The 24221-nt window shown below is 42.5% G+C and overlaps 1 protein-coding gene across 1 annotated transcript in view; it reads right to left on the reverse strand.

Annotated features, from left to right (window-relative positions):
- Positions 1–20904: 20904 nt before the first annotated feature.
- The window catches only part of RBM12B (RNA binding motif protein 12B), a 37364-nt gene continuing 34047 nt past the window's right edge, over positions 20905–24221 (reverse strand). The window contains exons 2-3 of the mRNA XM_069220468.1: positions 23737–23776; positions 20905–23277 (exon numbers count right to left, since the gene is read on the reverse strand). Coding sequence (XP_069076569.1) covers positions 21249–23252 — 2004 coding nt within the window. The 5' untranslated portion in view covers positions 23253–23277; positions 23737–23776 and the 3' untranslated portion in view covers positions 20905–21248. The remainder of the gene's footprint in view (positions 23278–23736; positions 23777–24221) is intronic.

A 24221-nucleotide genomic window follows, 5' to 3' on the forward strand; every position in this document is an offset into this window, starting at 1 on the left:
TGGCACTCTCTAATAACACGCTGGGCGCGCACTGAATATCAGGTACTAAAAAGAATGGTGCATGAAGGGCGGCCACACACAGGTTGCTCTACATGGGAGGATATAGTAACAAAGCTGGAGGCCAAAAACGATGAAAAGCCTCCTTAAATTGGGGCGCGCGTATTCGCAACAACCACAGCATAAATTCACCTGCACCCCTCATCACGGGAACAGAATTCATAAGACACCCAGACAACACAGTGCACATGCATCATATCCGCCCATCTCTCTAGTAATAAATGCCCACTAAGACTATGTCACCACAGTGGTAGCGCGGCGCGGGGAGCAGAAGACCAGGGGAGCCACTCGCATACACTAACCTAGTTGATGCCCCTCCCCTCAGACACTCAGGGAACCCATGCACGTAAAGCAAGGTCCACACTGGTCTCAAACGAATGCCTATATAAAATAAACAGTGAAGGATAAACCTAGGGAGGGTGCAGCCAGGAATGATATTGCAAGACCAGAAGCGTTCCGTGAAGTGCATAGAGGGGTTGTGTGTATTTGTTTCAAGACTTAGATAATTAACCATTGTTTTGGTTTATCCTGTGGTTGCAAACTGAACAATTTGTATCATATTTCGAAATATAAAACCAATAAATATATTTAAAAAAAATAAAAAAAAAAATAAAGGTCTCTCAGGTGGGACCCCGATGATGAAGCATGCCACCAACTTGGTTGGTGGGTGAGGGGTATTTTTCACATAAGCTAAGTGCATTTCTTTTCACAATTTTAGTGTTTGGCACATAACAGATATACGTGGACACATCAAAATGATATATTACAAAACTAACTGTGTTTTGGGGGGGTAGGTGGCACCTATGTTTTTGGTCCTGGGTGTGGCCTTCGTCTAGGGAAACCTACCAAACCCAGACATTTTTTTTTTTAAACTAGACACCCCAAGGAGTCCAGGGAGGTGTGGCTTGAGTGAATCCCCCAACATTTTCTTACCCAGACTCCTCTGCAAGCCTCAAAATTTGCTTTAAAAAAAAAAAAAAAAAAAAAAAAAAAGAGCATATTTTCCTGATTTTTCTTTGTAGGATCACAGCTCCGCCACAAAATTCCTACTCCCCGGCGTTCCCCCTCAGTCTCCTAAGTAAAATTACACCTCACTTGTGTGGGTCCTGAAAACAGAGTCAGCCTAACGATCTATAAAAGAAAAATATGTGCTTATCAATTTGCTGTGCTATCCCTTCAGTCTCTATAGGTTCTTGGCATTTTTCTGTTGCAGGCACCTGGCCCACCCACACAAGTGAGGCATAATTTTTATCGGGAGACTTGAGGGGAACGCTGGGTGGAAGGATATGTGTGGCTCCTCTCAGATTCCAGAACTTTCTGTCACCGAAATATGAGGAAAAAGTGTTTTTTTGCCAAATTTTAAGGTTTGCAAAGGATTCTGGGTAACAGAGCCTGTTGAAAGCCCCACAAGTCACCCCATCTTGGATTCCCCGAGGTCTTTATTTTTCACAAATGCACAGGTTTGGGAGGTTTCCCTAAGTGTCGGCTGAGCTAGAGGCCAAAATCCACAGATAGGCACTTTGCAAAAAAAAAACACCTGTGTTTTCTTTGGGAAAATGTGATGTGTCCACGTTGTGTTTTGGGGCATTTCCTGTCGCAGGTACTAGGCCTACTCACACAAGTGAGGCACCATTTGTATTGTGAGACTTGGGGGAACCATAGAATAGCAAAACAAGTGTTATTGCCCCTTATCTTTCTCTACATTTTTTCCTTCCAAATGTAAGACAGTGTGTAAAAAAGACGTCTATTTGAGAAATGCCGTTATTCTCATGCTGGTATTGGCACCCTGGAATTCAGAGATGTGCAAATAACCACTGCTTCTCAACACCTTATCTTGTGCCCATTTGGGAAATACAAAGGTTTTCTTGATACCTATTTTTCACTCTTTATATTTCAGCAAATGACTTGCTGTATACCCGGTATAGAATGAAAACCCACTGCAAGGTGCAGCTCATTTATTGGCTATGGGTACCTAGGTTTCTTTGAACCTACAAGCCCTATATACCCCCGCAACCAGAAGAGTCCAGCAGACGTAACAGTATATTGCTTTCAAAAATCTGACATCGCAGGAAAAAAGTTAGAGAGTAAAACATAGAGGAAAATGGCAGTTTTTTAATCTCAATTTCAATATTTTTTTTATTTCAGTTGTTATTTTCTGTAGGAAACCCTTGTAGAAGTTACACAAATTACCCATTGCTGAATTCAGAATTTTGTCTACTTTTCAGAAATGTTTAGTTTTCTGGGATCCAGCATTGGTTTCACACCCATCTGTCACTGACTGGAAGGAGGCTGAAAGCACACAAATGTTTTTAAATGGGGTATGTCCCAGTAAAATGCCAAAATTGGGTTTTCTGATTCAAGTCTGCCTGTTCCTGAAAGCTGGTGATTTTAGCACCGCAAACCCTTTGTTGATGCCATTTGCAGGGGAAAAATCACAAGCCTTCTTCTGCAGCCCTTTTTTCCCCCCCATTTTTTTTTTTTTTTTTAAACAAAATTTTTACTGTCTTTTGGCTACTTTCTTGGTCTCCTTCTGGGGAACCCACAAAGTCTGCGTACCTCTAGAATCCCTAGGATGTTGGGAAGAAAAAAAAGGTCGCAAATTTGGCGTGGGTAGCCTATGTGGACAAACAGTTATGAGGGCCTAAGCGCGCCATGCCCCAAATAGCCAAAAAAAAAAAAAAAAGGCCTGGCACCAGAGGGTGAAAAGGCCTGGCACCGAAGGGGTTAAAGAGTATGTGTATATCAGAATGCATGTTATGCAAGGCTGATTAAAAAAATGTGTGTTGCTAACAAAATCTCTTAAGAGGTTTAAAGAGAAGGTGGTTGTTTGGGGTCAGCTGGAAAGGTCATGAAGCAAACAAAGTTTGTGACGAATGACAGTAGGAGCTCTAGCTTTATAAACTTTCACAGCAGGGGTTGCACAACGTTACAGTTGAGGAAAGTGCTGTTGGCTTGGGTGATTAATATTAAAATAAGCTGGAAAAACATGCCATAGAAAAAAGCACTGGCATATCCATGAGCATTTGAACAAAATGCACCACACATACGTCCACCATTTATCATTCTCTGACTAACAAGTCGGGTGAGAATAGATGTTAATGTTATATCAATGTTAATTTCACACTTACAGCAGAATGTTTCAGTTGGAACCAATGTAATGTATTTCTTAGACTAAGAAAAAAAAAAAACTTCCTGTGGCACAAAGGCCACAACACCGAAAATCAACCATAAAGCTCTAGTTTACAACGTGTTTTAATTGCGTAATGAAAATGTTTGATCTGAGAATGATCATCTTTAATGAACACAAACTATGTATTTGTTTGAGAAGTCCGAGGTCAGGAATATGGTGCAATTTAAACCATTCCGAATTACATATAACAAGACAATTCAGAGGAAGTATTTTCTGGGGGAAAGTGTTTCTGTGGACAGATTATAAAAGGAAGTCAAACATACATAAATGCCGTACACAATAGCATAATGTAATTCTGTCTTGTAGCAGCTTCTTTCCCAAGCTCTCAAATTTGTATGCAGTGGTTGTATGTCACTACCACAAAAATTATGCAAATCTCACTCACACACACACACAGTCACTACATAATATGTACGTACACACACACACACAGGGAGTCACTACGTAATATGTACCTTTATTACGTAACTTCAGAAGGGAAGGGTCAAATATTTACATACATATATGTGTATACTGACATACATTTTTTGAAATGTATTTACTTTTAAAAACAAGCTCCTTTTTTTCCTTGTACTCACTCCCTATAAATGTGTATGTATTTTTTCTTGTTCAGGCGATAACTCCCTCTTTTCTCCCAAACCTTTTATATATCTATATACGTGTTTGTGTTTTCTTTTTCTTTCTTTTATGGGGTAACAGTCCCTGCTTTTTTAAATTTGTTGTAACCCTAAATGTCTCTTCTCTGCTTGAGAGCTTTCTTTTATGGTGGTTAAACCTCCATATACCACCATTTTGTTTACAAACTTAGCCAATTATTATATATACATACACATGTATAAATATTATTAAACTTTCTGAACCTGTCCCATATAAATCTTTTTTTTTTTTTTTTTTTTAAGAACAAGTTAACATTTTTAAACAGTTTATATTTACAGATGCTTACCTGTGTTGTAATGTCCCTTTCAAAGTAGCAATTTCCAATGTAATTGTAACAACAACTTACCTGCAATGTATTAACTCCTTATGGTAAAGGATAGTGGTTGTATGGTTAAGGTCAAGCCTGGTTGTGGATGCATAGCAGTGGATTGGCACCTTCTCAGATGTTAGTACTTTGCCAAGAAGGCCTTCGTCTTATCTCTGCCCGACGGGTACAAGCTGACGACATTAACTCTGTCCTCTTCCTTATTCCTTTAGGTCTTCAAGCTATGTTAGGTTACCTCTTCAATAGGAGCCCCCTCGGATCTCTGCTTGACAGCTGGTCCAATCACCATCTTTCCAGCAGTTCTCTCACACCCTCATATCTTGGAATGCAGCCTTGACACTACTCTGCACTCCTGTAGCAGACCATCTTTCTGTCCTTAAACTCAAGGCCAAAGGCGGTTTACTTCTGCCTGCCCCATCCCTTTCCACTATGAAAGGAATATGATGTGCTGCCTCACGGTCCTGAAAACGCAGGCCCCAGTCACCAAGAGCTGGCCTCTCACCACATTCCTACTGCGTCCATCACAGCCTAAAAACTGCATTCTCACACACTTTCTCTTTATATAGCAACTCCACTTATGCTTATTTTACGGCATTCTGTTAATTAATAGGCTCCCATAGGTCATACAGCCTGCTACTAGGAGCGGACCTTCTTCATGCATTTATCTCCAGAGCTTCACAGGAGAAACCATCCCATCCTAGACTCAATAATTGGTAATAGTGAATTACAATGTGCTGGAGAAACAGAAAGCTGTATTTGCTCAGATGCTAGAGGGAAAACCAAGTTGGTTACTTACCAGTGGGAGTCGTTTTGCAACATAAAGGGTTTTATGGATGCACATGCAATGCATTATTCCACCATCTAGTGTTTGGTTTGTTTTTTAGCTGTGGGTTGCAAAGTGCTGTGATCGTCCTCCCAAGACATCAGATGTATGCCTCAAAAACGCCCAGTGTGTGGTTACCATCTTCAGATAATTTTTTCACCTGTTGACTTGTGTCAATTGGATTCCTGTGTGTTTTCAGTTTTAGATAATTCCCCCTTCCCTCGTCTTATTTTTATCTTGGGCGGGTGGGGGGAGCCGCACGCAAATCCAGAAAACTCTTCAAACCGCAAAACTACTCCTACTGCTAAGTAACCATTTCATTTTGCAGCAGAACTGTGCATTGTGCATTGCTTTTGTCGCAGTATCCCTGGTTTCCGTGGTGGCGTCAAAAAGGACTGAGCTCACAAACAGGTTTTCAGTATTCACTGGCCAACTTCAGGTCTATTTACTAGAATGTCAATGCAATAGTGTTTGGTGAAGGTGTGTGCTACTGATCCTTGTGGCCGCCATAGGAGAATTAATTCAAAGGCATGTTTGCTATGAAGCCCAGGGTCACCATTTCCTTTCTTGCAGGGCGTGCAATGGGCTTGGTTTACATATGCATGCACCCTTGCTTTGTAACATAACTGGAATGTTTGCACTAATCATCCCACAATGGTGTCACCAGGGAGCTCTTCCTAGACTACGCAAAGGATACGAAGAACTGGCATCCCCATCTGCTCTCCCTGGTCCTCACCAAGCAGCATCTCACAAATCTGTGCACATCTAGTGTATGCAGAGCTCTTTCAGCCTGGGTCTTTGGTTGCTAAAAGAAAGTCTGCAGTTGGATTGTTTGGTTTACAATGAATTGGGATATGACCTTGGGGAGGAAGCATGGGTTAGTCCGCACCTCTATCCTGTCCTTGTGTATTTGTAGGTAAGGCTTCTACATTGTTAGCGCCTGCAGCTCGCTCACCCTGCACAGTGACATAACTGGGATTAGTAAAACAGCATTGAGGGTTACGAATAGTAGCTCTGCCTTGTGCAGTGGCTCTAAGAGTAGCTTCAGACGTTGTAGCAATACCGGGTTGAGCTTCCACATTGGCACTGGTGTTGACCTAGGTGGAGCTATTCTTTTTGCTCCCTCTTTAAACCTTGTCAGATGTAGTGATGTGTCCTCTTGTGTAGGCTATTGCTGCCAGGTGTACCTTCAGTGAGGCACACGCTAATCTGTTATCTAACAGATATGTGCAGTATCTGATCAATATGGTGTCCAGAACATTCTATCGTCTCTGCACCACAAGACAAACAGCTTCCACTTTATTGTGCACCATTTCGTAGTGCTTGTTCTTCCAGATTCTTTGAGGATGTCCACAGAACACTTAGCTAGGTTTAAGCATTTACACTCCATGTCCTCAGAAGCCACACTCAGGCTGCTAATTTCTGGGTGGTGAACCTTCCCTCTTCGCATGGAAAGGTGATAGTGTGTTTCTGGTAATATATATATATATCCCTATAATTTATTTATTTTTACATTTCCTTGTGTCATTAAAACATGGTCTGAGAACCAAGCTCATTTTGTCCACTGTGGGGTGATTAGGATCAGAGTCATTTTCAATCTCTTGCCTATGACTAGGTGCACGGGGGTATCTGTGGAAAAGTGTATGCAAATCTACCTGACCAGTCTATAGACAAGACATTCCCCTGGGATCCGTGGTCAGGGCACAAAGTCAAGGTATTTTGCATTGACCAGGGTACCGAACAGGTTGAGGTCAGGCAGCACACCACAGACAAAAGACATCTATAAGCACTTGACCACTCAGTTCCCATTTGTGCGAGAGATGCTTGCCTGCTTAGTATGCCTGCCTCGCCATTTTCTACACCTGGCAGATGAATCGTAAGGGTTGTTTCTCTCTGGATGGCCTAGTCCCATCTTGTAGGAAGTTGGCTCTGTATGCACTATTTCAAAGTAAGGAATAGTATGCACAGAGTCCAAGGGTTCCCCTTAGAGGTAAGATAGTGGCAAAAAGAGATAATACTAATGCTCTATTTTGTGGTAGTGTGGTCGAGCAGTAGGCTTATCCAAGGAGTAGTGTTAAGCATTTGTTGTACATACACAGACAATAAATGAGGTACACACACTCAGAGACAAATCCAGCCAATAGGTTTTGTTATAGAAAAATATCTTTTCTTAGTTTATTTTAAGAACCACAGGTTCAAATTTAACATGTAGTATCTTGTTTGAAAGGTATTGCAGGTAAGTACATTAGGAACTTTGAATCATTTCAATTGCATGTATACTTTTCAAGTTATTCACAAATAGCTACTTTAAAAGTGGACACTTAGTGCAATTTTCACAGTTCCTGGGGGAGGTAAGTTTTTGTTAGTTTCACCAGGTAAGTAAGACACTTACAGGGTTCAGTTCTTGGCCCAAGGTAGCCCACCGTTGGGGGTTCAGAGCAACCCCAAAGTTACCACACCAGCAGCTCAGGGCCGGTCAGGTGCAGAGTTCAAAGTGGTGCCCAAAACGCATAGGCTATAATGGAGAGAAGGGGGTGCCCCGGTTCCGGTCTGCTTGCAGGTAAGTACCCGCGTCTTCGGAGGGCAGACCAGGGGGGTTTTGTAGGGCACCGGGGTGGACACAAGCCCACACAGAAATTTCACCCTCAGCAGCGCGGGGGCGGCCGGGTGCAGTGTAGAAACAGGCGTCTGGTTCGCAATGTTAGTCTATGAGAGATCTCGGGATCTCTTCAGCGCTGCAGGCAGGCAAGGGGGGGATTCCTCGGGGAAACCTCCACTTGGGCAAGGGAGAGGGACTCCTGGGGGTCACTTCTCCAGTGAAAGTCCGGTCCTTCAGGTCCTGGGGGCTGCGGGTGCAGGGTCTCTCCCAGGCGTCGGGACTTTGGATTCAAAGAGTCGTGGTCAGGGGAAGCCTCGGGATTCCCTCTGCAGGCGGCGCTGTGGGGGCTCAGGGGGGACAGGTTTTGGTACTCACAGTATCAGAGTAGTCCTGGGGTCCCTCCTGAGGTGTTGGATCTCCACCAGCCGAGTCGGGGTCGCCGGGTGCAGTGTTGCAAGTCTCACGCTTCTTGCGGGGAGCTTGCAGGGTTCTTTAAAGCTGCTGGAAACAAAGTTGCAGCTTTTCTTGGAGCAGGTCCGCTGTCCTCGGGAGTTTCTTGTCTTTTCGAAGCAGGGGCAGTCCTCAGAGGATGTCGAGGTCGCTGGTCCCTTTGGAAGGCGTCGCTGGAGCAGGATCTTTGGAAGGCAGGAGACAGGCCGGTGAGTTTCTGGAGCCAAGGCAGTTGTCGTCTTCTGGTCTTCCTCTGCAGGGGTTTTTCAGCTAGGCAGTCCTTCTTCTTGTAGTTGCAGGAATCTAATTTTCTAGGGTTCAGGGTAGCCCTTAAATACTAAATTTAAGGGCGTGTTTAGGTCTGGGGGGTTAGTAGCCAATGGCTACTAGCCCTGAGGGTGGGTACACCCTCTTTGTGCCTCCTCCCAAGGGGAGGGGGTCACAATCCTAACCCTATTGGGGGAATCCTCCATCTGCAAGATGGAGGATTTCTAAAAGTTAGAGTCACTTCAGCTCAGGACACCTTAGGGGCTGTCCTGACTGGCCAGTGACTCCTCTTTGTTGCTTTCTTTGTTCCCTCCAGCCTTGCCGCCAAAAGTGGGGGCCGTGGCCGGAGGGGGCGGGCAACTCCACTAAGCTGGAGTGCCCTGCTGGGCTGTGACAAAGGGGTGAGCCTTTGAGGCTCACCGCCAGGTGTCACAGCTCCTGCCTGGGGGAGGTGTTAGCATCTCCACCCAGTGCAGGCTTTGTTACTGGCCTCAGAGTGACAAAGGCACTCTCCCCATGGGGCCAGCAACATGTCTCTAGTGTGGCAGGCTGCTGGAACCAGTCAGCCTACACAGATAGTTGGTTAAGTTTCAGGGGGCACCTCTAAGGTGCCCTCTGTGGTGTATTTTACAATAAAATGTACACTGGCATCAGTGTGCATTTATTGTGCTGAGAAGTTTGATACCAAACTTCCCAGCTTTCAGTGTAGCCATCATGGTGCTGTGGAGTTCGTGTTTGACAGACTCCCAGACCATATACTCTTATGGCTACCCTGCACTTACAATGTCTAAGGTTTTGTTTAGACACTGTAGGGGTACCATGCTCATGCACTGGTACCCTCACCTATGGTATAGTGCACCCTGCCTTAGGGCTGTAAGGCCTGCTAGAGGGGTGTCTTACCTATACTGCATAGGCAGTGAGAGGCTGGCATGGCACCCTGAGGGGAGTGCCATGTCGACTTACTCATTTTGTTCTCACTAGCACACACAGGCTTGTAAGCAGTGTGTCTGTGCTGAGTGAGGGGTCTCTAAGGTGGCATAAGACATGCTGCAGCCCTTAGAGACCTTCCTTGGCATCAGGGCCCTTGGTACTAGAAGTACCAGTTACAAGGGACTTATCTGAATGCCAGGGTGTGCCAATTGTGGATACAATGGTACATTTTAGGTGAAGGAACACTGGTGCTGGGGCCTGGTTAGCAGGGTCCCAGCACTCTTCTCAGTCAAGTCAGTATCAGGCAAAAAGTGGGGGGTAACTGCAACAGGGAGCCATTTCTTTACACATCTCTACTGGGCTAGTGTGGACAGAACGTGTGACCTTGTACTGCCCTGCTTGTCCAGGTAAAACAAGCTGTTTGTGTTGTCTGGATTACCACCACCCTTCCATTCACTTGCATCTGTAAAGCCTATAGGGCTAGGAAGACCATCTTTAGCTCAAGGACATTTTTGTGCTGAATAACTTCCTCTGCCTTTCATAGGCCACTGACTTTATAGCCCCTCCATATGCACCCCTCATCCTGTGTGTGATATCTGTGGTGACAGTCAGTGTAGGAGATGGTTGTGTGAAAGGTTCTTCCCACTGTCATGTTGTCCATGTTACACCATTTAATCTCCCACTATGTCTGCTACAACCAGTAGATCTTTCCATCTCACCCTTGGCTGTGTCCATTGGTTCTATATCCTGTCTTGCAATGGTCTTATGTACCTCTGCATGTGGGTTAAGCGGGATGCATGATTCCATCATACTCATCACCATGCCCATAGCCGTCATTTTCAGAGACAGACCCTTGTAGCAAAGAAGGGCTTGTTGCATCACTGCCTAGATTCTCTTGGGTTGCAGAAGGCATTTGCCCTGACTACAGTGATTATTGTGCCTATGACGGTCTTTTCTTTTCCAGGTTTACTGAGAACCCAGTCTGTGGAGGGTTTTCATGATTGTCCTGGGGTTCTTTTTGCATTGTATGAGCTTGAGTTTGTTAACCAGTTGTATAGTTTCAGGTACTCCTGTATTTCCTTCCGCCTTAGGTGTGTTGCTACTGCAGCTAGGCTCTTTGTGAGCACTCCTAGTGTTCACCTGATTAAGAAGGGCAGCACCCTGAATTTGTAGTGGTCTTTGTTAGTGGTTCATGGGGATGTGTAGATAGGCATCTTTGAGGTCCATGGTTGTCATGTAGTCCTTATCTTGCAGCTGCATGATGACGTCTTAAACATTTGTAATTTAATGAAATTGTTTAGGAAGCGGAGGTCCTGTGTCCAGGACAGGTCTTAAGAGACTTATCTGGTTTTGAGACAAGGACCTACGCGGTTTAGTTCTCCTGGCTGATTCCTGTTATGGGTACATTCTCTATTGCTTTTGTCTCTAGCAGTTCCTGCCTTTCTTGCTGCAAATATTGTTTTTCTTCCGTCATGTGTGGTCTTGCACTTGGTTTTGATTCTGGTAGCCTTTTTATGAGTTCTATGCAGTAGCCATCTTGGATGGTGTTTAGTATCAAGTTGTCTGAGGTATATTTCTTTCATGTGCGCCGGAAGGCCTGTGTTCTGCTCCACACTGGCGTCATGGGGCGGAGTGTCTGACAGATGTAGTTACTTGGAGGAGCTAGCTTCTCTGGTGGGTTGGCCCTTTCTTCGGACTTTGCCACGAAAACCAAGTTCCTTACCTTCGGTAGCACCTTATCTGGTGGAGACTATCTAGCCACAGATTCATTACCTTAGAAAAGTCCTCAGGTGTCAGACTGGATCTCCAAGTTTTTAGCAGTACCCCTGCCTGTCAGCAGGTGATGTCATTTGGCTGTGCGTCAACTGTGTCAGGAAATGATGTGGACCGGACCTATAAAGTTGCCACCCCAGCACCTATAAAGGCCAGAAAGGGCTGCATTATATTTTATGGAACTGCTGTGGCTCCTGTTGTGGGGCTCTCTATTGGTAAGGTGGCTGTGTTGTTACTCTTTTGAACCCTCCTCACCCCATTGGTCTTGTTGGGTTCACTCCCCTTCTGCAATGATCCGGGAACTGTAGTGCCCCCATAGAACTTGCTGGTCACCTTTTTTAATTTGTTGCGCAATGTCATCTACAGCTGTTTCAAACAGGTTCCCTCCCATAAAGGGTGCATTTATGATGTTGGCTTGAACCATTTCTGAACCTGCACACACTCAACCAGGCGCTTCTCCTCATTAATGTTCCTGTGACCATGTGCCGCATCCAACACAGACTTTAAACAAGTGTTTGCTATTACTTTTCCCCTCCTCAACTAGTGCTGCTCCCAGTTTCTGGAACTGCTCTGGGGGGGTGTTTCACAAGCTCTCCGACTTCTTCCCGGTGGCTGTGGGCATAATATGTGAGGAATGCATTCAAGTTAGCTAATCTCCACTGTGTTGCAGCCCCACTCTCAACTTTCAGGCATACCATCTCCACCCTTTTGCTCAGGAGGAGAGTATGTGGATGGTGGTACGTTGACCCTCTTCCTCACTGTGGCCACAATGACTGAGTCAGCCACTGCAATCCCCTTAACGTATGTGAGGTGTTTAGAGGAGGGTCTGTATTTCTTCTCAATTCTTGAGTTACTGCCTTCAATGATGCTGGTCTCTTGAAAGCAATCCTTCTTTGATCCAGGATGCTTGGCAGCACAGGGAGGTATTGGCTCCTGCTCTGGGATTGCAGGAAGGAAGCAAGCCTGTCTTTTCTCCTCTAGCTGTACTCTGTGTCTGTCCCTTGCTCTCCATGACTGCATTGTACACACCAATGTTATCGGGTGGTGGAGGTATTGCGGGGTGTGTGTCACCCGTGTTTTCTGAGGAGTCAGCCTCAAGGTCTTGTCACTGATAGTCTCACTTTTCACCATCTTGGAAGATGCCTTGCTCTTCCATGTCAAAGGAAATAACTTATGCTACTCTTCTTGCCGCTTAGCGGTGGCGGAGGCTTAAGCTTGTCCGGTTCTTACACCCCCCCCCCCTTTTTTTCTTTTGTGTACTGCTGCCATTTCTGCCTTCAGCGGTGTTTTCTTCCTCTTAATTTCATGGGTTCGATAGTCAATGTGATGGTTTTCAATGGTCTTTTCCTCGAGTATGGCACAGTAACCAACTCCTTGCACCTCTCTTATTCGCCTTTCGAAGTTTAAGATTTTTCTGAAAGCAGAACCCAAACTGTGCCTCCATTTCAGGGCCTGTGGTGGCCTTTTGGTCTTGACTTCCTTTCAGTTGCTGAGTGCTTCGTCATCATGACAGTCTTGAAACTGAGTCTGAAATTTTCGGCTCAGTCCCTGAACACTTTTTTAAGTTACCTGTCTCTCCTTTCAAGGGTCTCCCTTCTTGGACTTCTCTGTTAGCTGCTTGGTCTCAGTTTTGCCGACCTACTCTACGTCGGAGTCAGAGATCTCCACCTGTGCCACTTCTGTCTCCATAACATTGCCCACTTCCTCACACAACTGAGTTTTCTCAGCAACAAGCCTTATTCATTTGCACCTGCATTCTTGTATGGTGTTCTCGCTTTTATTTTCCTATTGCTCTCAGGGACTTAAGCCTGAATTCGGAGCTCGCTTAGCAGGTCTTAGCATCGTGGCCCTTGGCAGGTGGAGATTCCAAACCTTGTGTTTGTCTTTCCCTGTGAATTTTCAGTGTTACTTAAGGCAGAACTGAAAGGGGGCATTTTCCATATTCCTAAGTGGTTCTCTCTCCTCTCCCATGCATTCCTCCAACCGTATGGTCAAGAACTTACATAGTTTCCAGTGTCCGTCTGTCACCTTTTTCAAGGTTCTTTGGCGTTTCTGGTGTCCTTACCTTTGGTTGATTGCTTTCTCCTTTTTTCAGGTCAATAAACCATAGATTAGTGGAGTGCCTTTGGAACTTCAGCAGGTGCTTCCAGATCAAAAGGTGGAAAAAAGAATCTGAAGACAGCGACCACACAACGGGGCTTCAGGGTGTACATCTGACATTACAGGAGGAGGATCACAGCAAAAAATGGCTACAGACAATGCACAAAAACGAGGGGGTATTCCAGGCCCTACCACTAGATGGCAAAATAATACAAAGCATGTGAATCCAGAAAAGGATTCCTGCTACAAAGCAAGGACTTAACAGCCACATTCAAATCAAAGCAAATGCTGCACCTGTAAAACATGACAGTGGAACTGTTCCACTGAATGACAGTAGACCTGCTCCATTGAGTTTAAGGGACTCAATATGTAAAAACAATAAAATGAACAAGGAGACAGTTCAGTACTCACTTATGTGATCCAGCTATAGCTAGGACAATAGGTTGGTCACTGCTTCCAGATAGTCAGAGCAACATAGCATCAGGTGGATTAGAGAATGCATATTGACCTGGCACTTTCACACCTGACAGTACTTACATATTTCATGAAACATGTTCAATCAGCTAATGCTTCTAAAGTTTTACCGGTATAATGACACTATGGACGAAACATACAAATAACATGTTCTTGAGGAATCAAAGAAAATTAAGGTTGTGATATAAAACAAAAACAAAAATGCACAGGGGCTGAAACCAAGTTGTACGGTAGCCTTCCTCAGTTTCAGTTCCATCCTGGGGAAACAGATTTTTACTCAAAAAACAGTGTAACTGCTCTTCGAATTCAGTACTTGAGCAAAAACAACTCAATCTATATAGTCTGACCAAACGCAGAACGTTTTGAATATTTGAAAAGGGAAGGGAGGTGAGGGTGAGGGGTTGGAGGAAGACAAGTTTGGAACTTCACAAGGGAAAGTGTTGGTGGGTCGAGCTCACAAAGAGCTAACTGAGATTAACCCAATAAGCTCCTTAGGTTACAGTACTGATAATTACAAACAGCAATGTAGAATTCTCTGCTTTTAACAAGGTGGACTGTTGTGTGAGAAGCAGGCAGTGATGATAGGCAATGTAAACAGCTGCGGTGGTTGTTGTGAGAAGCCACAGGCAAATATTGCCGTACATTTTTCGGTCATTTCCCTGCAATAACCCGCCAGTTCACACATACAGATTTAACTGTAACATCATGAGACTTACTCACACTCTTCATTGATCTGTTTCAGGGACGATTCTGCATCACCATTTCAGATAACAGCACACAATGCTCTCCTTGAAATGGAGGATTCCTGGCACTTGACAAAAGTGTACATGCCTGCCTAATGTGCTCTTCAGAGTTTTGTTGAGATAGGCAGTAAATGCCATGGAATGGGAACCAACAAAATGCACAACACTGAAGCGAAGGCACCTTTCTATTAGTTAAGGCAACACAGGTGAGGGACGACTATGTCAAGGTTAGATAAGTGGATCAACCTATAATTGGTATAGAAGCATATTAGGCAAGAAGACAGCATTAGCTTAGCTTTGTCCGTCCGCTCTGCCACTTCATATATCTTCAACAGAGAGCCAACGACTTCATTAAGTAGAAATCAACCAAATGTACCAAAAAAAAAACCCCATACAACTTTGCATAGCTGGTATTGTATTCTCCATACATCACCTTTCGTGAAATTTATCAGTCATGGAGATCAATGAGCCATAGGGGTCTAAAACGCTCTAATGCAGTGCTTCACAAAAGTTTTAGAAACATGACACTTCTTAGAACGACAAACTTTCGTGACAGTCTCTCTTTAGTGGACGAGGGAGACTGTTTTTCTAAGGTCACTAAAGCATCATGTGGTAATGCACAGACGTACAGTTTTACTGATCAAACTATATTCACACGTGTGGAACTCATGTTTCAGTGAAAATCTATAATTTATGCATCATCTAGTAAAGAGTCTTGATTTTTTTTCATCCTATTATAATCTGTTTCTATCACTTCATGTTCATAAAAAAGGATGCTTCATTTTTGCTTTAACTGCTGAATAACAGTTCATTTACAGTCATTTAAATGTTGCCATATTAAAAAATACATCCTGCAGCCTTTCCTTTAAGTCTCTGCAACCCAGGAAGATTGGCAAACAATTTACCTTAATTTTCTTTCTATGACAAAAGTGAGAGCTTATAAACCGCCCCCCAATTCCCCCATGTAAAAAAAATAAGCAGCAAACTGCCCGAAGCATAGCCAGATATTTAACCTCTGTCTCTGAAGAGCAGCAAATATAATATGAAACACAGAATTTAAAGGCATCTTTATTTATTGCTTGTAATTTCACAACCCACTTAAAATCGGCACGCGAGCTGCAGTTTGGGAAATACTGCTCTAATGAAATCCAGTCCACCCACAAAGTTTGACAAGTACTTCGGAGGCCATGAACAGGGTTGAGGGGAAAACACATTACCCTTTATTTGCTTACTTATTATAACCATCCAGATTTGCCAACACATTGGTGACATCCCCAACAGATGGGCAGGGGAAGGACTTTGTTTCTTCAGCATGCAAAAAAAAAAAAAAAAAAAAAAACCTTGGTGTTTGAAGCAGGTTAGTATAAACCCAAACGAATGCATCTCTTTTAAAGTCCAACGTGCACCAGTGGGTGTACTACAGAACTCAAGATATGGGACCTGAAAAGCAAGGAAAGAATCATTCTGTCCAGTATGTCTGAAGCACAGACCATTGAGGGTTTTGTTTGGTATTGATAAAAGCCATTACACACCTTCCCACCCCCCGCCACACCCCCCGACAGTCCATTGAATGGAAAGCTGTCCGTCCATTTTCTAATTAAAAATGTCACCCTTTAAGATTCTGAATACAGCTGTCAATTAGCAAGCACGATTCACGTCTGCAGTCAGCAAGATGTTGCTACACACGTGCGGCTCTACACTACAACTTTTAATCCCAGTTGAGCTAGAATTTTTTTTGCTAAAACCAGCTTGTCATGCAGCAGATGGTGAGCTGTGTCAGATGTGGCAAATACATATTTACACACAAAATGCTGCAGAATCTATTTTTTCCAGAGACCCTGGTAGTCGATTTGACCTGTACTATGATGTCCTAAAGGGCTGTTTCCTTATAGAAATCTGTGTAGCTGAAGGTCCTGCGACTGAAGGAGAAAAAAAAAAACTTGAAATAAAGCGAGTTTCACAAACGGACAATGCAGCGAATAAATGAAGCACAAATACAATCACAAAAGGTTTGTACAAGTAATTATGTTTTCAGTTAAGCGCAACAAAATTTGTTTCAGACACCAATTTATTCAAAGATCTCGAAAGCACAATTTAACAAAACCGCACTTTTGTGCTTCCAAGCAAGGGAGAATGCAGTCATTAACTGTTGGTGAATAATATCAATTTTGAAGATGGTCTGCAAGACGTGTAGTTTTATTTCACTGGGATAACTCTTGTATTCATGTGTTAAAATACCAAACTAGTTCCTTAGTAATGCCTCAAACAGTTGCATAATGAAGTCAAATATACATTTCCTTGCCATATAGTATGTAGGTCCTGAACTTGATCGGCTGTCTGGCCGACTTTCAGAATGCCCATATGCAATTTGCATAGAGTCAAAAAATACACAACTTAATGAAATTGAAGTAATTTGCGTAGTCTATATTATCCTGTGTTTAACAACCCTGCTATAGGCTAGTAGATTTGCAACGTGCTACTTAATTTGTCACATCTACAAAGTTTTCAGAACCATCATATTCCACATCGAAACAAACTAATGACAACGTTCCAAAACACAATCAGCATTTGGTGCCATTAGTCCTTGTAAAACGATTTCAATGCATCCACATGCCAGACACTGTGCGAGCAGTCAGGAACCACCTTGCAGGAGCCACCTTTCAAGGGCCCAACCAGTATTGATACTTCTCTCACAAGACACTGGAAAAATAAAGGAAAAAACATGAAAGAAAAAATAGCTTTCACAAATTGCTTTAGAACTTTCCCTTGTGCTATATTCAAAGTCGCTGAGATAAAAATAAAGGGGACAAATAGGAAGGCAAAAAGACAGAAAGTTGGAACAACACGGATGCCCAGCACTGGAATATGTTAAGAGTTAACGTGAAAAATAAAACTAAGTAATATCAACCCAAAAAGTAATATTTTGCAGAGTTCAAATATGGTAGGCAAATATACAATTTTCTGCAGGAATCATGTGGCTCTGCCAATACTTTATAACCCACCCAGGTAAATAGATCCTCATTAAAGGAAAACTCCGAGGACTACACTGCATTTTCTCACAGGGTAGGTCAAGTAAGAAGTGCACAGGACAATAATAAAGTAAAAATCGAAATGACGATTGGTCCGAAAAACTCACCAACTGATAGCCGAGGCCCTGAAATGAAAGATGGCCAACTATTTACATAAAAGGTTGCTGTACTATCTTGAAAGGCAGGTTATCCAGTTATTCCGTACGAAAAGCCAAGGGTATCCAAGATCAATTGTGAAAGGATCAAGAAACATGATCGATTTAACTCTGAAGAAGGAATCCTCCATGTAGAAATTTGTTTCTTCAGTAACCATGGACATATCCCGACACCTAGGCGTTCTCCAGCACAAAATCACAAGTTTAACGAAACCGCAGATCCAATGCAATTTTGAAAGTGTAATTTCTTCAAATTACTATTCAAAGTAGTCGGAAAAGTTGCTGATCCTCAGGAACTCCCTTCAATGCTTTTGATGAGAACAGAAAGAAGCTCCATTAACGTAGATATTTGTCTCTCCATCAGGAACATGCAGAACTATGTCCGGTCACCGCCCACAAATCATTAACTTACCTCATTCTCAGCCACACCTATAACCTCAACATTGACGTTGACTATGGCAGCTTTTGGTAACGAGGGAAGCTAGTGGGCTGACCTTTGTATCTTGCTGTGTCCATTCTTCAACCAAGCTGCGCCAGAACAAACAGCAGGTGCCAAGAACATAACAGCCTACTTGAAACCTCTCAATCACAAGCAAGATCTCAGAGTGATTGTTATTGACAACACTGAGCTTTTGTAGGGGCATGCATCCTGCTCCACGACAGTCAATGGAGATAAGATGTTGATCAGTCAGTGGCACCAACATCAGTTCTTACACCCCTGCCCCCAAAGGATTTTCTCCCGCCTGGACGCAAACCAACCAAGATGAGCCAATTCACAGATGCAGTGAACAAATAATGATTTCCCACATTTAAGATTGCGAGGGGAGTAATTTCCAAACCCAAAATGTACTTGATTAATTATTCTGCATACTAAAGTCAAAAAACCTGTTGCAAATGTATATAGATCTGTATACAGATAGTGCAGTTTTCCCCACAGTGAAGGATAATCCAACAACCATTCATGTCTCCAGGTACTTTGAACCCGTTAGATAAAGGACTTTTTTTTAAATGCGTTAACAGATCAAAACCAGCAGGAGTTCCGAATGAGACCAGAACCAAAGAATCCTCAGCTGTTCCTGTTACCGAATGCCCCAGGAGGTACCCATTCACCATCGGCCATCTTAAAGTCACGAGGTTGTGAACCATGTTCAATGTTTTTTTCTTCCATTTTTGACTGCAGAAACAAGCTATTGAGCCCTTATGGCTCTTCAGTTTTCCTTTCTACACTGCCCTCATCACAGTCCATTCGGTGCTGAAGGGAGCTAAACCTCTTTAGGAATGTCTTGCCTTTTCTCCATTCTAATCACCAAAAATACTTTCAGAGGAATTTTGGCTCTCCCAGGTTTTGACAGATCCAATAAGGTCTTGGTTGGTCTAACCAATAAGCAGATCCAATGTGCACTGAACAAGTGGGCCAAACCTCACTTCAACCTGAAGTAGCATGACCATACTGCTCAGACTAACACCAAGCGCGTTTTTCCAACAAATTCTTTGCATCATCCTCATGGGCTTCTGGGAGAAAAGGCATCACCTATCTCTAAAACATTACATCCCATTTGTGATCTAGTATAATCTGCCGAGTTGTATCTCCTTAAACAAGCAAACAAATTTGAGGTGGGAGGAACGCAGAAGAGGAACAACATGCCCATGATGAAGTTATGAAAAACCTGACCCAAACACTACTGTAATAACCAAAAGACCAGATGTTCACGAGAGCTTTAAGCATCTTAAACGTCTTCCACCAAAAAAATACCTGTACAGGACCACCAGGCTCTGTGCCAGTCCTAATGGCTGGCTAATCAGAATTGACACTCATTTACAACTAGTGTATGCCCAAAAGAACAATTGGATATTTGTGAAACGTAACACAAACATTTCCACTTCTCCAGGTTGGCAAATCAACCCCAAAGTCTACTGTCCATGAGTTTACTTGGGCCTGTAAAGCCAAATTTACCGCAGGATATAAAAACCCTTAAAAAAAAAAAAAAAGGAGGGGTCTATAGCAGCAGTTTCACGCAAATAACACATTTTTTCGTCATTGCCAGTGCCCAATGGCAGCCAGTGCATTAGCCACTAGCTCTTTCCCAACACAATGAGAAGCTCAGATCAGCTATAGAGGTCATTTTCCACACTACCTACCACAGGCAAGAATGCCAGAAATAATAAAACGTATGTAAATGTTTACCAACAGAGACCTAAAAGGGGTGCTTCTTCCACTGCACTGGCAAAGCTAAAGAGCTAACATTTTGATGCCTGCAATGGGTGATCAAGAACGTCAACAATAGCATTAACCACTATCCATCTGAGTGCAAGTTAAAAGCGGGGGTAAACGAATATAAAAAGATTCTCTGCCTTTCAGAATTGTAATCACGTTGCAAAGGAGGACTATTTTCCTACAAATACTCAGATGGATCCAAAGCAAATTGCTTGAGCTGGGCAAAGGGTAGGAAAGACATGTTCTGCGCAACTCTGGTACAACCTCAGTGCAAAATTGCTTGAAGGTTTTTTACCCCCCTTATGTCAAAATTGTATGTAGATGTCCTCTTTTCAAAGCTTTGAATAAATACTACACCATGTCACTACGTTTAAGGGTGGGTGGGATTAAAAAAAAAAAAAAAAAAAAAAAAAAAAAAGAAATTGCTCAAGTTGAATATTTTCCTGCCTGTTGCTAAGAGTGGTGGATATACTGTGAGGACATTTGAAAAAGTCAAAATGTCACACAGGCTAGCATACCAAAACTGAGATCTTCCATAGTGGCTGCCATAATCCAACAAATTAACAATACTTTGACAAGGATTGTGTCAGAAGTGTGCTCTTTCCAATAACGTGCTGGTGATGAGTAATTTCAAAAACATCAGCAGAAGAGTACTGCTCAGTTAGAACTAGTTTTGCTTCCTTTACCTCATTTCAAATGCAGAAGGGAAAGAAACTGGACTTGTCTGCAGTTGAAGAGAATAATGAAGTCATTAAGACGTTTACAACGTTGACAGCTAGTGCAAAAGTCACTGCAGATACTGTCAAAACGAGAGAAGCTTCGGCTGGCTTTAATTAAAGTAGCACAGAGCGCATTAGCCACTTAGAGGTAAATAGGTGCTAAATACCTAAAAAAAAATTAATATATGTCGAGACTCTAAAGGCTTCTTTTGGGGGCAGATATCAACACAGACCAGTCACTGAATTGCGACCTTTTGAGAAATAAGCCAGTCAAATTCACAAGAGTTATTTACTCTGTTACAGACGTTCCTGTATATGCACAAACAGAAGACATTGATACAAATACTGAAATACATTCGAATCTATCCCCAAGTAAAAAATAAACTGTTAGAAACTAGTAGTGGTCTGTTATTTTTTAATCAACTTGGCCATCAACCAGCATATCATCTTAGACAATTAAAAAATAAAACGGTATCAAAATGGAGCTTCACTAATAACGCAACAGCTAAAACTGACTCAGCCAGGAATTGGGCTGAGGATTACACAAGTATTTGTCATAAAGAACAGTGCTGATATTCGCAGTTGAGGAGTTCAGTTTTCATGAAACTGTGACAGCCATCATTTCGCCGCACAGAACTTGCACTATTCATAAAACTATAAACAGTAACTGAAAAAACACCCAGTTAAACGAAAATTAGGAGTGCGTCTTTAAGCACCAATACTGGGACATTCAGCCATTCTTTTATGGGTGCATGAATTCAGACTCACTAAGCAAGCTTAAGCTAACTTTACGTGGCCCAATAGGTCTTTCATTTAGTTCACGAATGGCAGCAATAGCTTCTTCATAACTTTCAACTGCAAGGATAGCAATTCCTGTTGGCAAACCTTGTTTTGTGTACGCTATGGTTACAGAATCGGGTATCACTCGATAACCATAGAAGAAATCTAAGATTTCATTAACTGTAACTGTATAAGGAACATTCTTCAATCTTATTTTTGTTACGCCACCAGCAAAATCATTAATGCCCTGATTGGTAAACCTTTCTTCAGGAAATCTGCCCACTCTTGCCCTGCCAAACGTGTCAGCTTTTAAGTCCATGGGTGGTCGGGGACTTCTAAAATGATCAGCTGGGGCATTAAAGGCTTCTGGCCCACTCCTGAAATCAGGGCCACGTAAATCAACTGAATGCAAATAGTCCTTTCCACCATAAGGTGACGGTGTGTGGTCTTGACCCTTTGATTTCAGTCCTGAAAAAGCCTTCAGACCAAACTCCTCCATCTGTTTTGCAGAGATACGCCTCAACAGGACCTCTGTTCCCAAGAATCTACGTCTGTCCAGATATTCAGCATTCTTTGCCTGTTCTTCAGAAGAAAATTTCACCAATGCTTCTCCAAGCCCCACACCTTTATCATCAGTTAACAAGTAGATGTCATCTTCATGTACATTAAAGCCAACGAAGAACTTCTGTACTTCAAGTTTTGTAACATCAAATGGAAAGTTTCTTATGTACATACATATTCTTGAGCCAGGATTTGCATCAAAACGTGTTTCTGGAAAATTATCTTCTCTTTGCCTCTCTTTAGCAACAGCCCGTTTCCTCTCGAAAGCTTCAAAATCTTCAATCATCTCCAACATAGATTTCCTAGAAATGGCATATATGTATACTCGCTGATCATTGAACATTTCCTTGTGAAACTCAAGAGCTCTATTATAATCGGATTCATTCTTAAACAAGACAAACGCATCCATTGTATTGTGTTTTGTGGATATAATTTTGATTTGGGTGTCTGCCAAATCAAAACTTTTAAAAAACTTTCTTATAGATCTCTTATCTGTTTGTACAGGCAAATTTTTCATGTGAATGTAAAACTCCAGACTAGAGGGAGAACGAGATCGCATCTGTTTCCTTGGAGGAGACCTCGATTCTGTATGGTGTTTTGCATACAGGTCTCTCTGTGGTGTTCTCTCTCTACTTCTAATGCGAGGCGGCTTTGGGCGATTTGTTAAAACCCCACCAAAATGTATCCACTGTTCTTCAGAGGATGGACTGACCTTCACAAATCTTGCACCTATATACTCATTATTGCGCTTCAGTCCTTCAATTGCATCTTTGTTTGTAGCAAATTTTACTATTCCACTGCCATTTCTACGACCATCTGGGTGTCTTAGAAGCATAATGTCATCAAGATGAAGACCATGAAAGAAGGTACGTACTTCCTCTTCGGTAACCGTGTACGGCATTCCTGCTAGATGCACATACTGAAGATTTTTTGAAGTGAAGGTCTTCGTTTCTGCCGAATTACCACCGTAATTCATTTTAGATGCACTAGTATTAATGGGGCGAGCACCATTGGTATCAATGCCCCTCTCTGGACGACTTGGATAGTCAGTTGAATGTACCCCTTTTCTCATAGCAGTGACTGCATTCGAAGGAATACCGGCTCCAGCTGAACTGGATCCCTTACGCATTCCTCTGTCACTTTTTCGATTCGATTCTACTGTGTGCTGCATTTCTGCCTTACTGCTAAGAAATAGCTGTATTGTGGATTTCTTGATAATCCCTCCTGTACGGCCCATGGCACGCCTTGCATCTTCATCTGTTGCAAATATAATGAAAGCTTCACCACGTTCGCCACCAATAATATGCACCCCTCCATCAGGAATATGCAATCCAGCGAAGAACTGACGAATATCTGCAGAACCCGCAACAACAGGAAGTCCCTGTAAACGGATGACTACAGCCATGTTGAGTGTAAATAGTGAAAAACACCTGCAGATAAGAAAAAGGCACAGGACAGTACATGTCTTTAGTATCATCATCAATAATACATTTGAACAATTCTGATTTTCAGAACAAGGTATATTTAAAATGGGTCAGTTCATAACGGCTTTGGAAGGACGATTCAAAAGCTATAAAAAAGTCTTAATCAAAGAAACACAGTTGTGCCACTAACAAGTATGCAATATGTAGAAAATAGTTTCAAGATTTAAAACAAAATGTCCTTCTTTCAGAAGGGGCTTCAAAGCTCAATGTCTTAATCGACACAAAAGACATGCATTTTAGAAAGGCGTAGACTCATCGAGATATCAAAGTATGATTGTCACAAACAAAAGTTTAGGCCCTCATGAATTTCAAAAGAACAGAGAGTAGAAAAATCACTTGTTATGCCCAACTCTTAGAAAAAGTAATAATTACATTCAGCGTTCAGGAAGCCATTAAACATCTTACCTTGATTTGAGCAGCTGGTAATCCTGTAAAACCAAATTTACTGCAAATAAATAGAAAATAAAATTAATGAGCCATAGAGATTAAAGGTAAATTCATAAAATGTATCTTAATTTGAAACATTTAGAATTTTAAAAAAACATGTCTGTGCAAATCCACCTTACATTTAATGAAAAAGGGAGATATGGAGATTTAAGCTTCCTTAATGCAAGCTTAAAACATTACCACCTTCATAACATTTTGGTAACTTTCAGTTTGTGAATGGCATCTACTATACTAGTTTTAAATTATGTCCTTAAATTACAGAAGGTCATAGGAAAAGAGGTTAAGTGTACACATAACAGAACATAAATGAAAGCCATTGGAAATTTCTGGTCCCTTGGTGGGCCATTCACGGCCACAAGTCTCTTCAATGGCCAGCTCTATTTCCATAGGAACACTGTGTTATGGGAATATGAAACTAATGGTGTCACGACCAAAGATACAAT

The sequence above is a fragment of the Pleurodeles waltl genome, chromosome 2_2 (genome assembly GCF_031143425.1).
Source record: "Pleurodeles waltl isolate 20211129_DDA chromosome 2_2, aPleWal1.hap1.20221129, whole genome shotgun sequence".
Lineage (NCBI taxonomy): Eukaryota > Metazoa > Chordata > Amphibia > Caudata > Salamandridae > Pleurodeles > Pleurodeles waltl.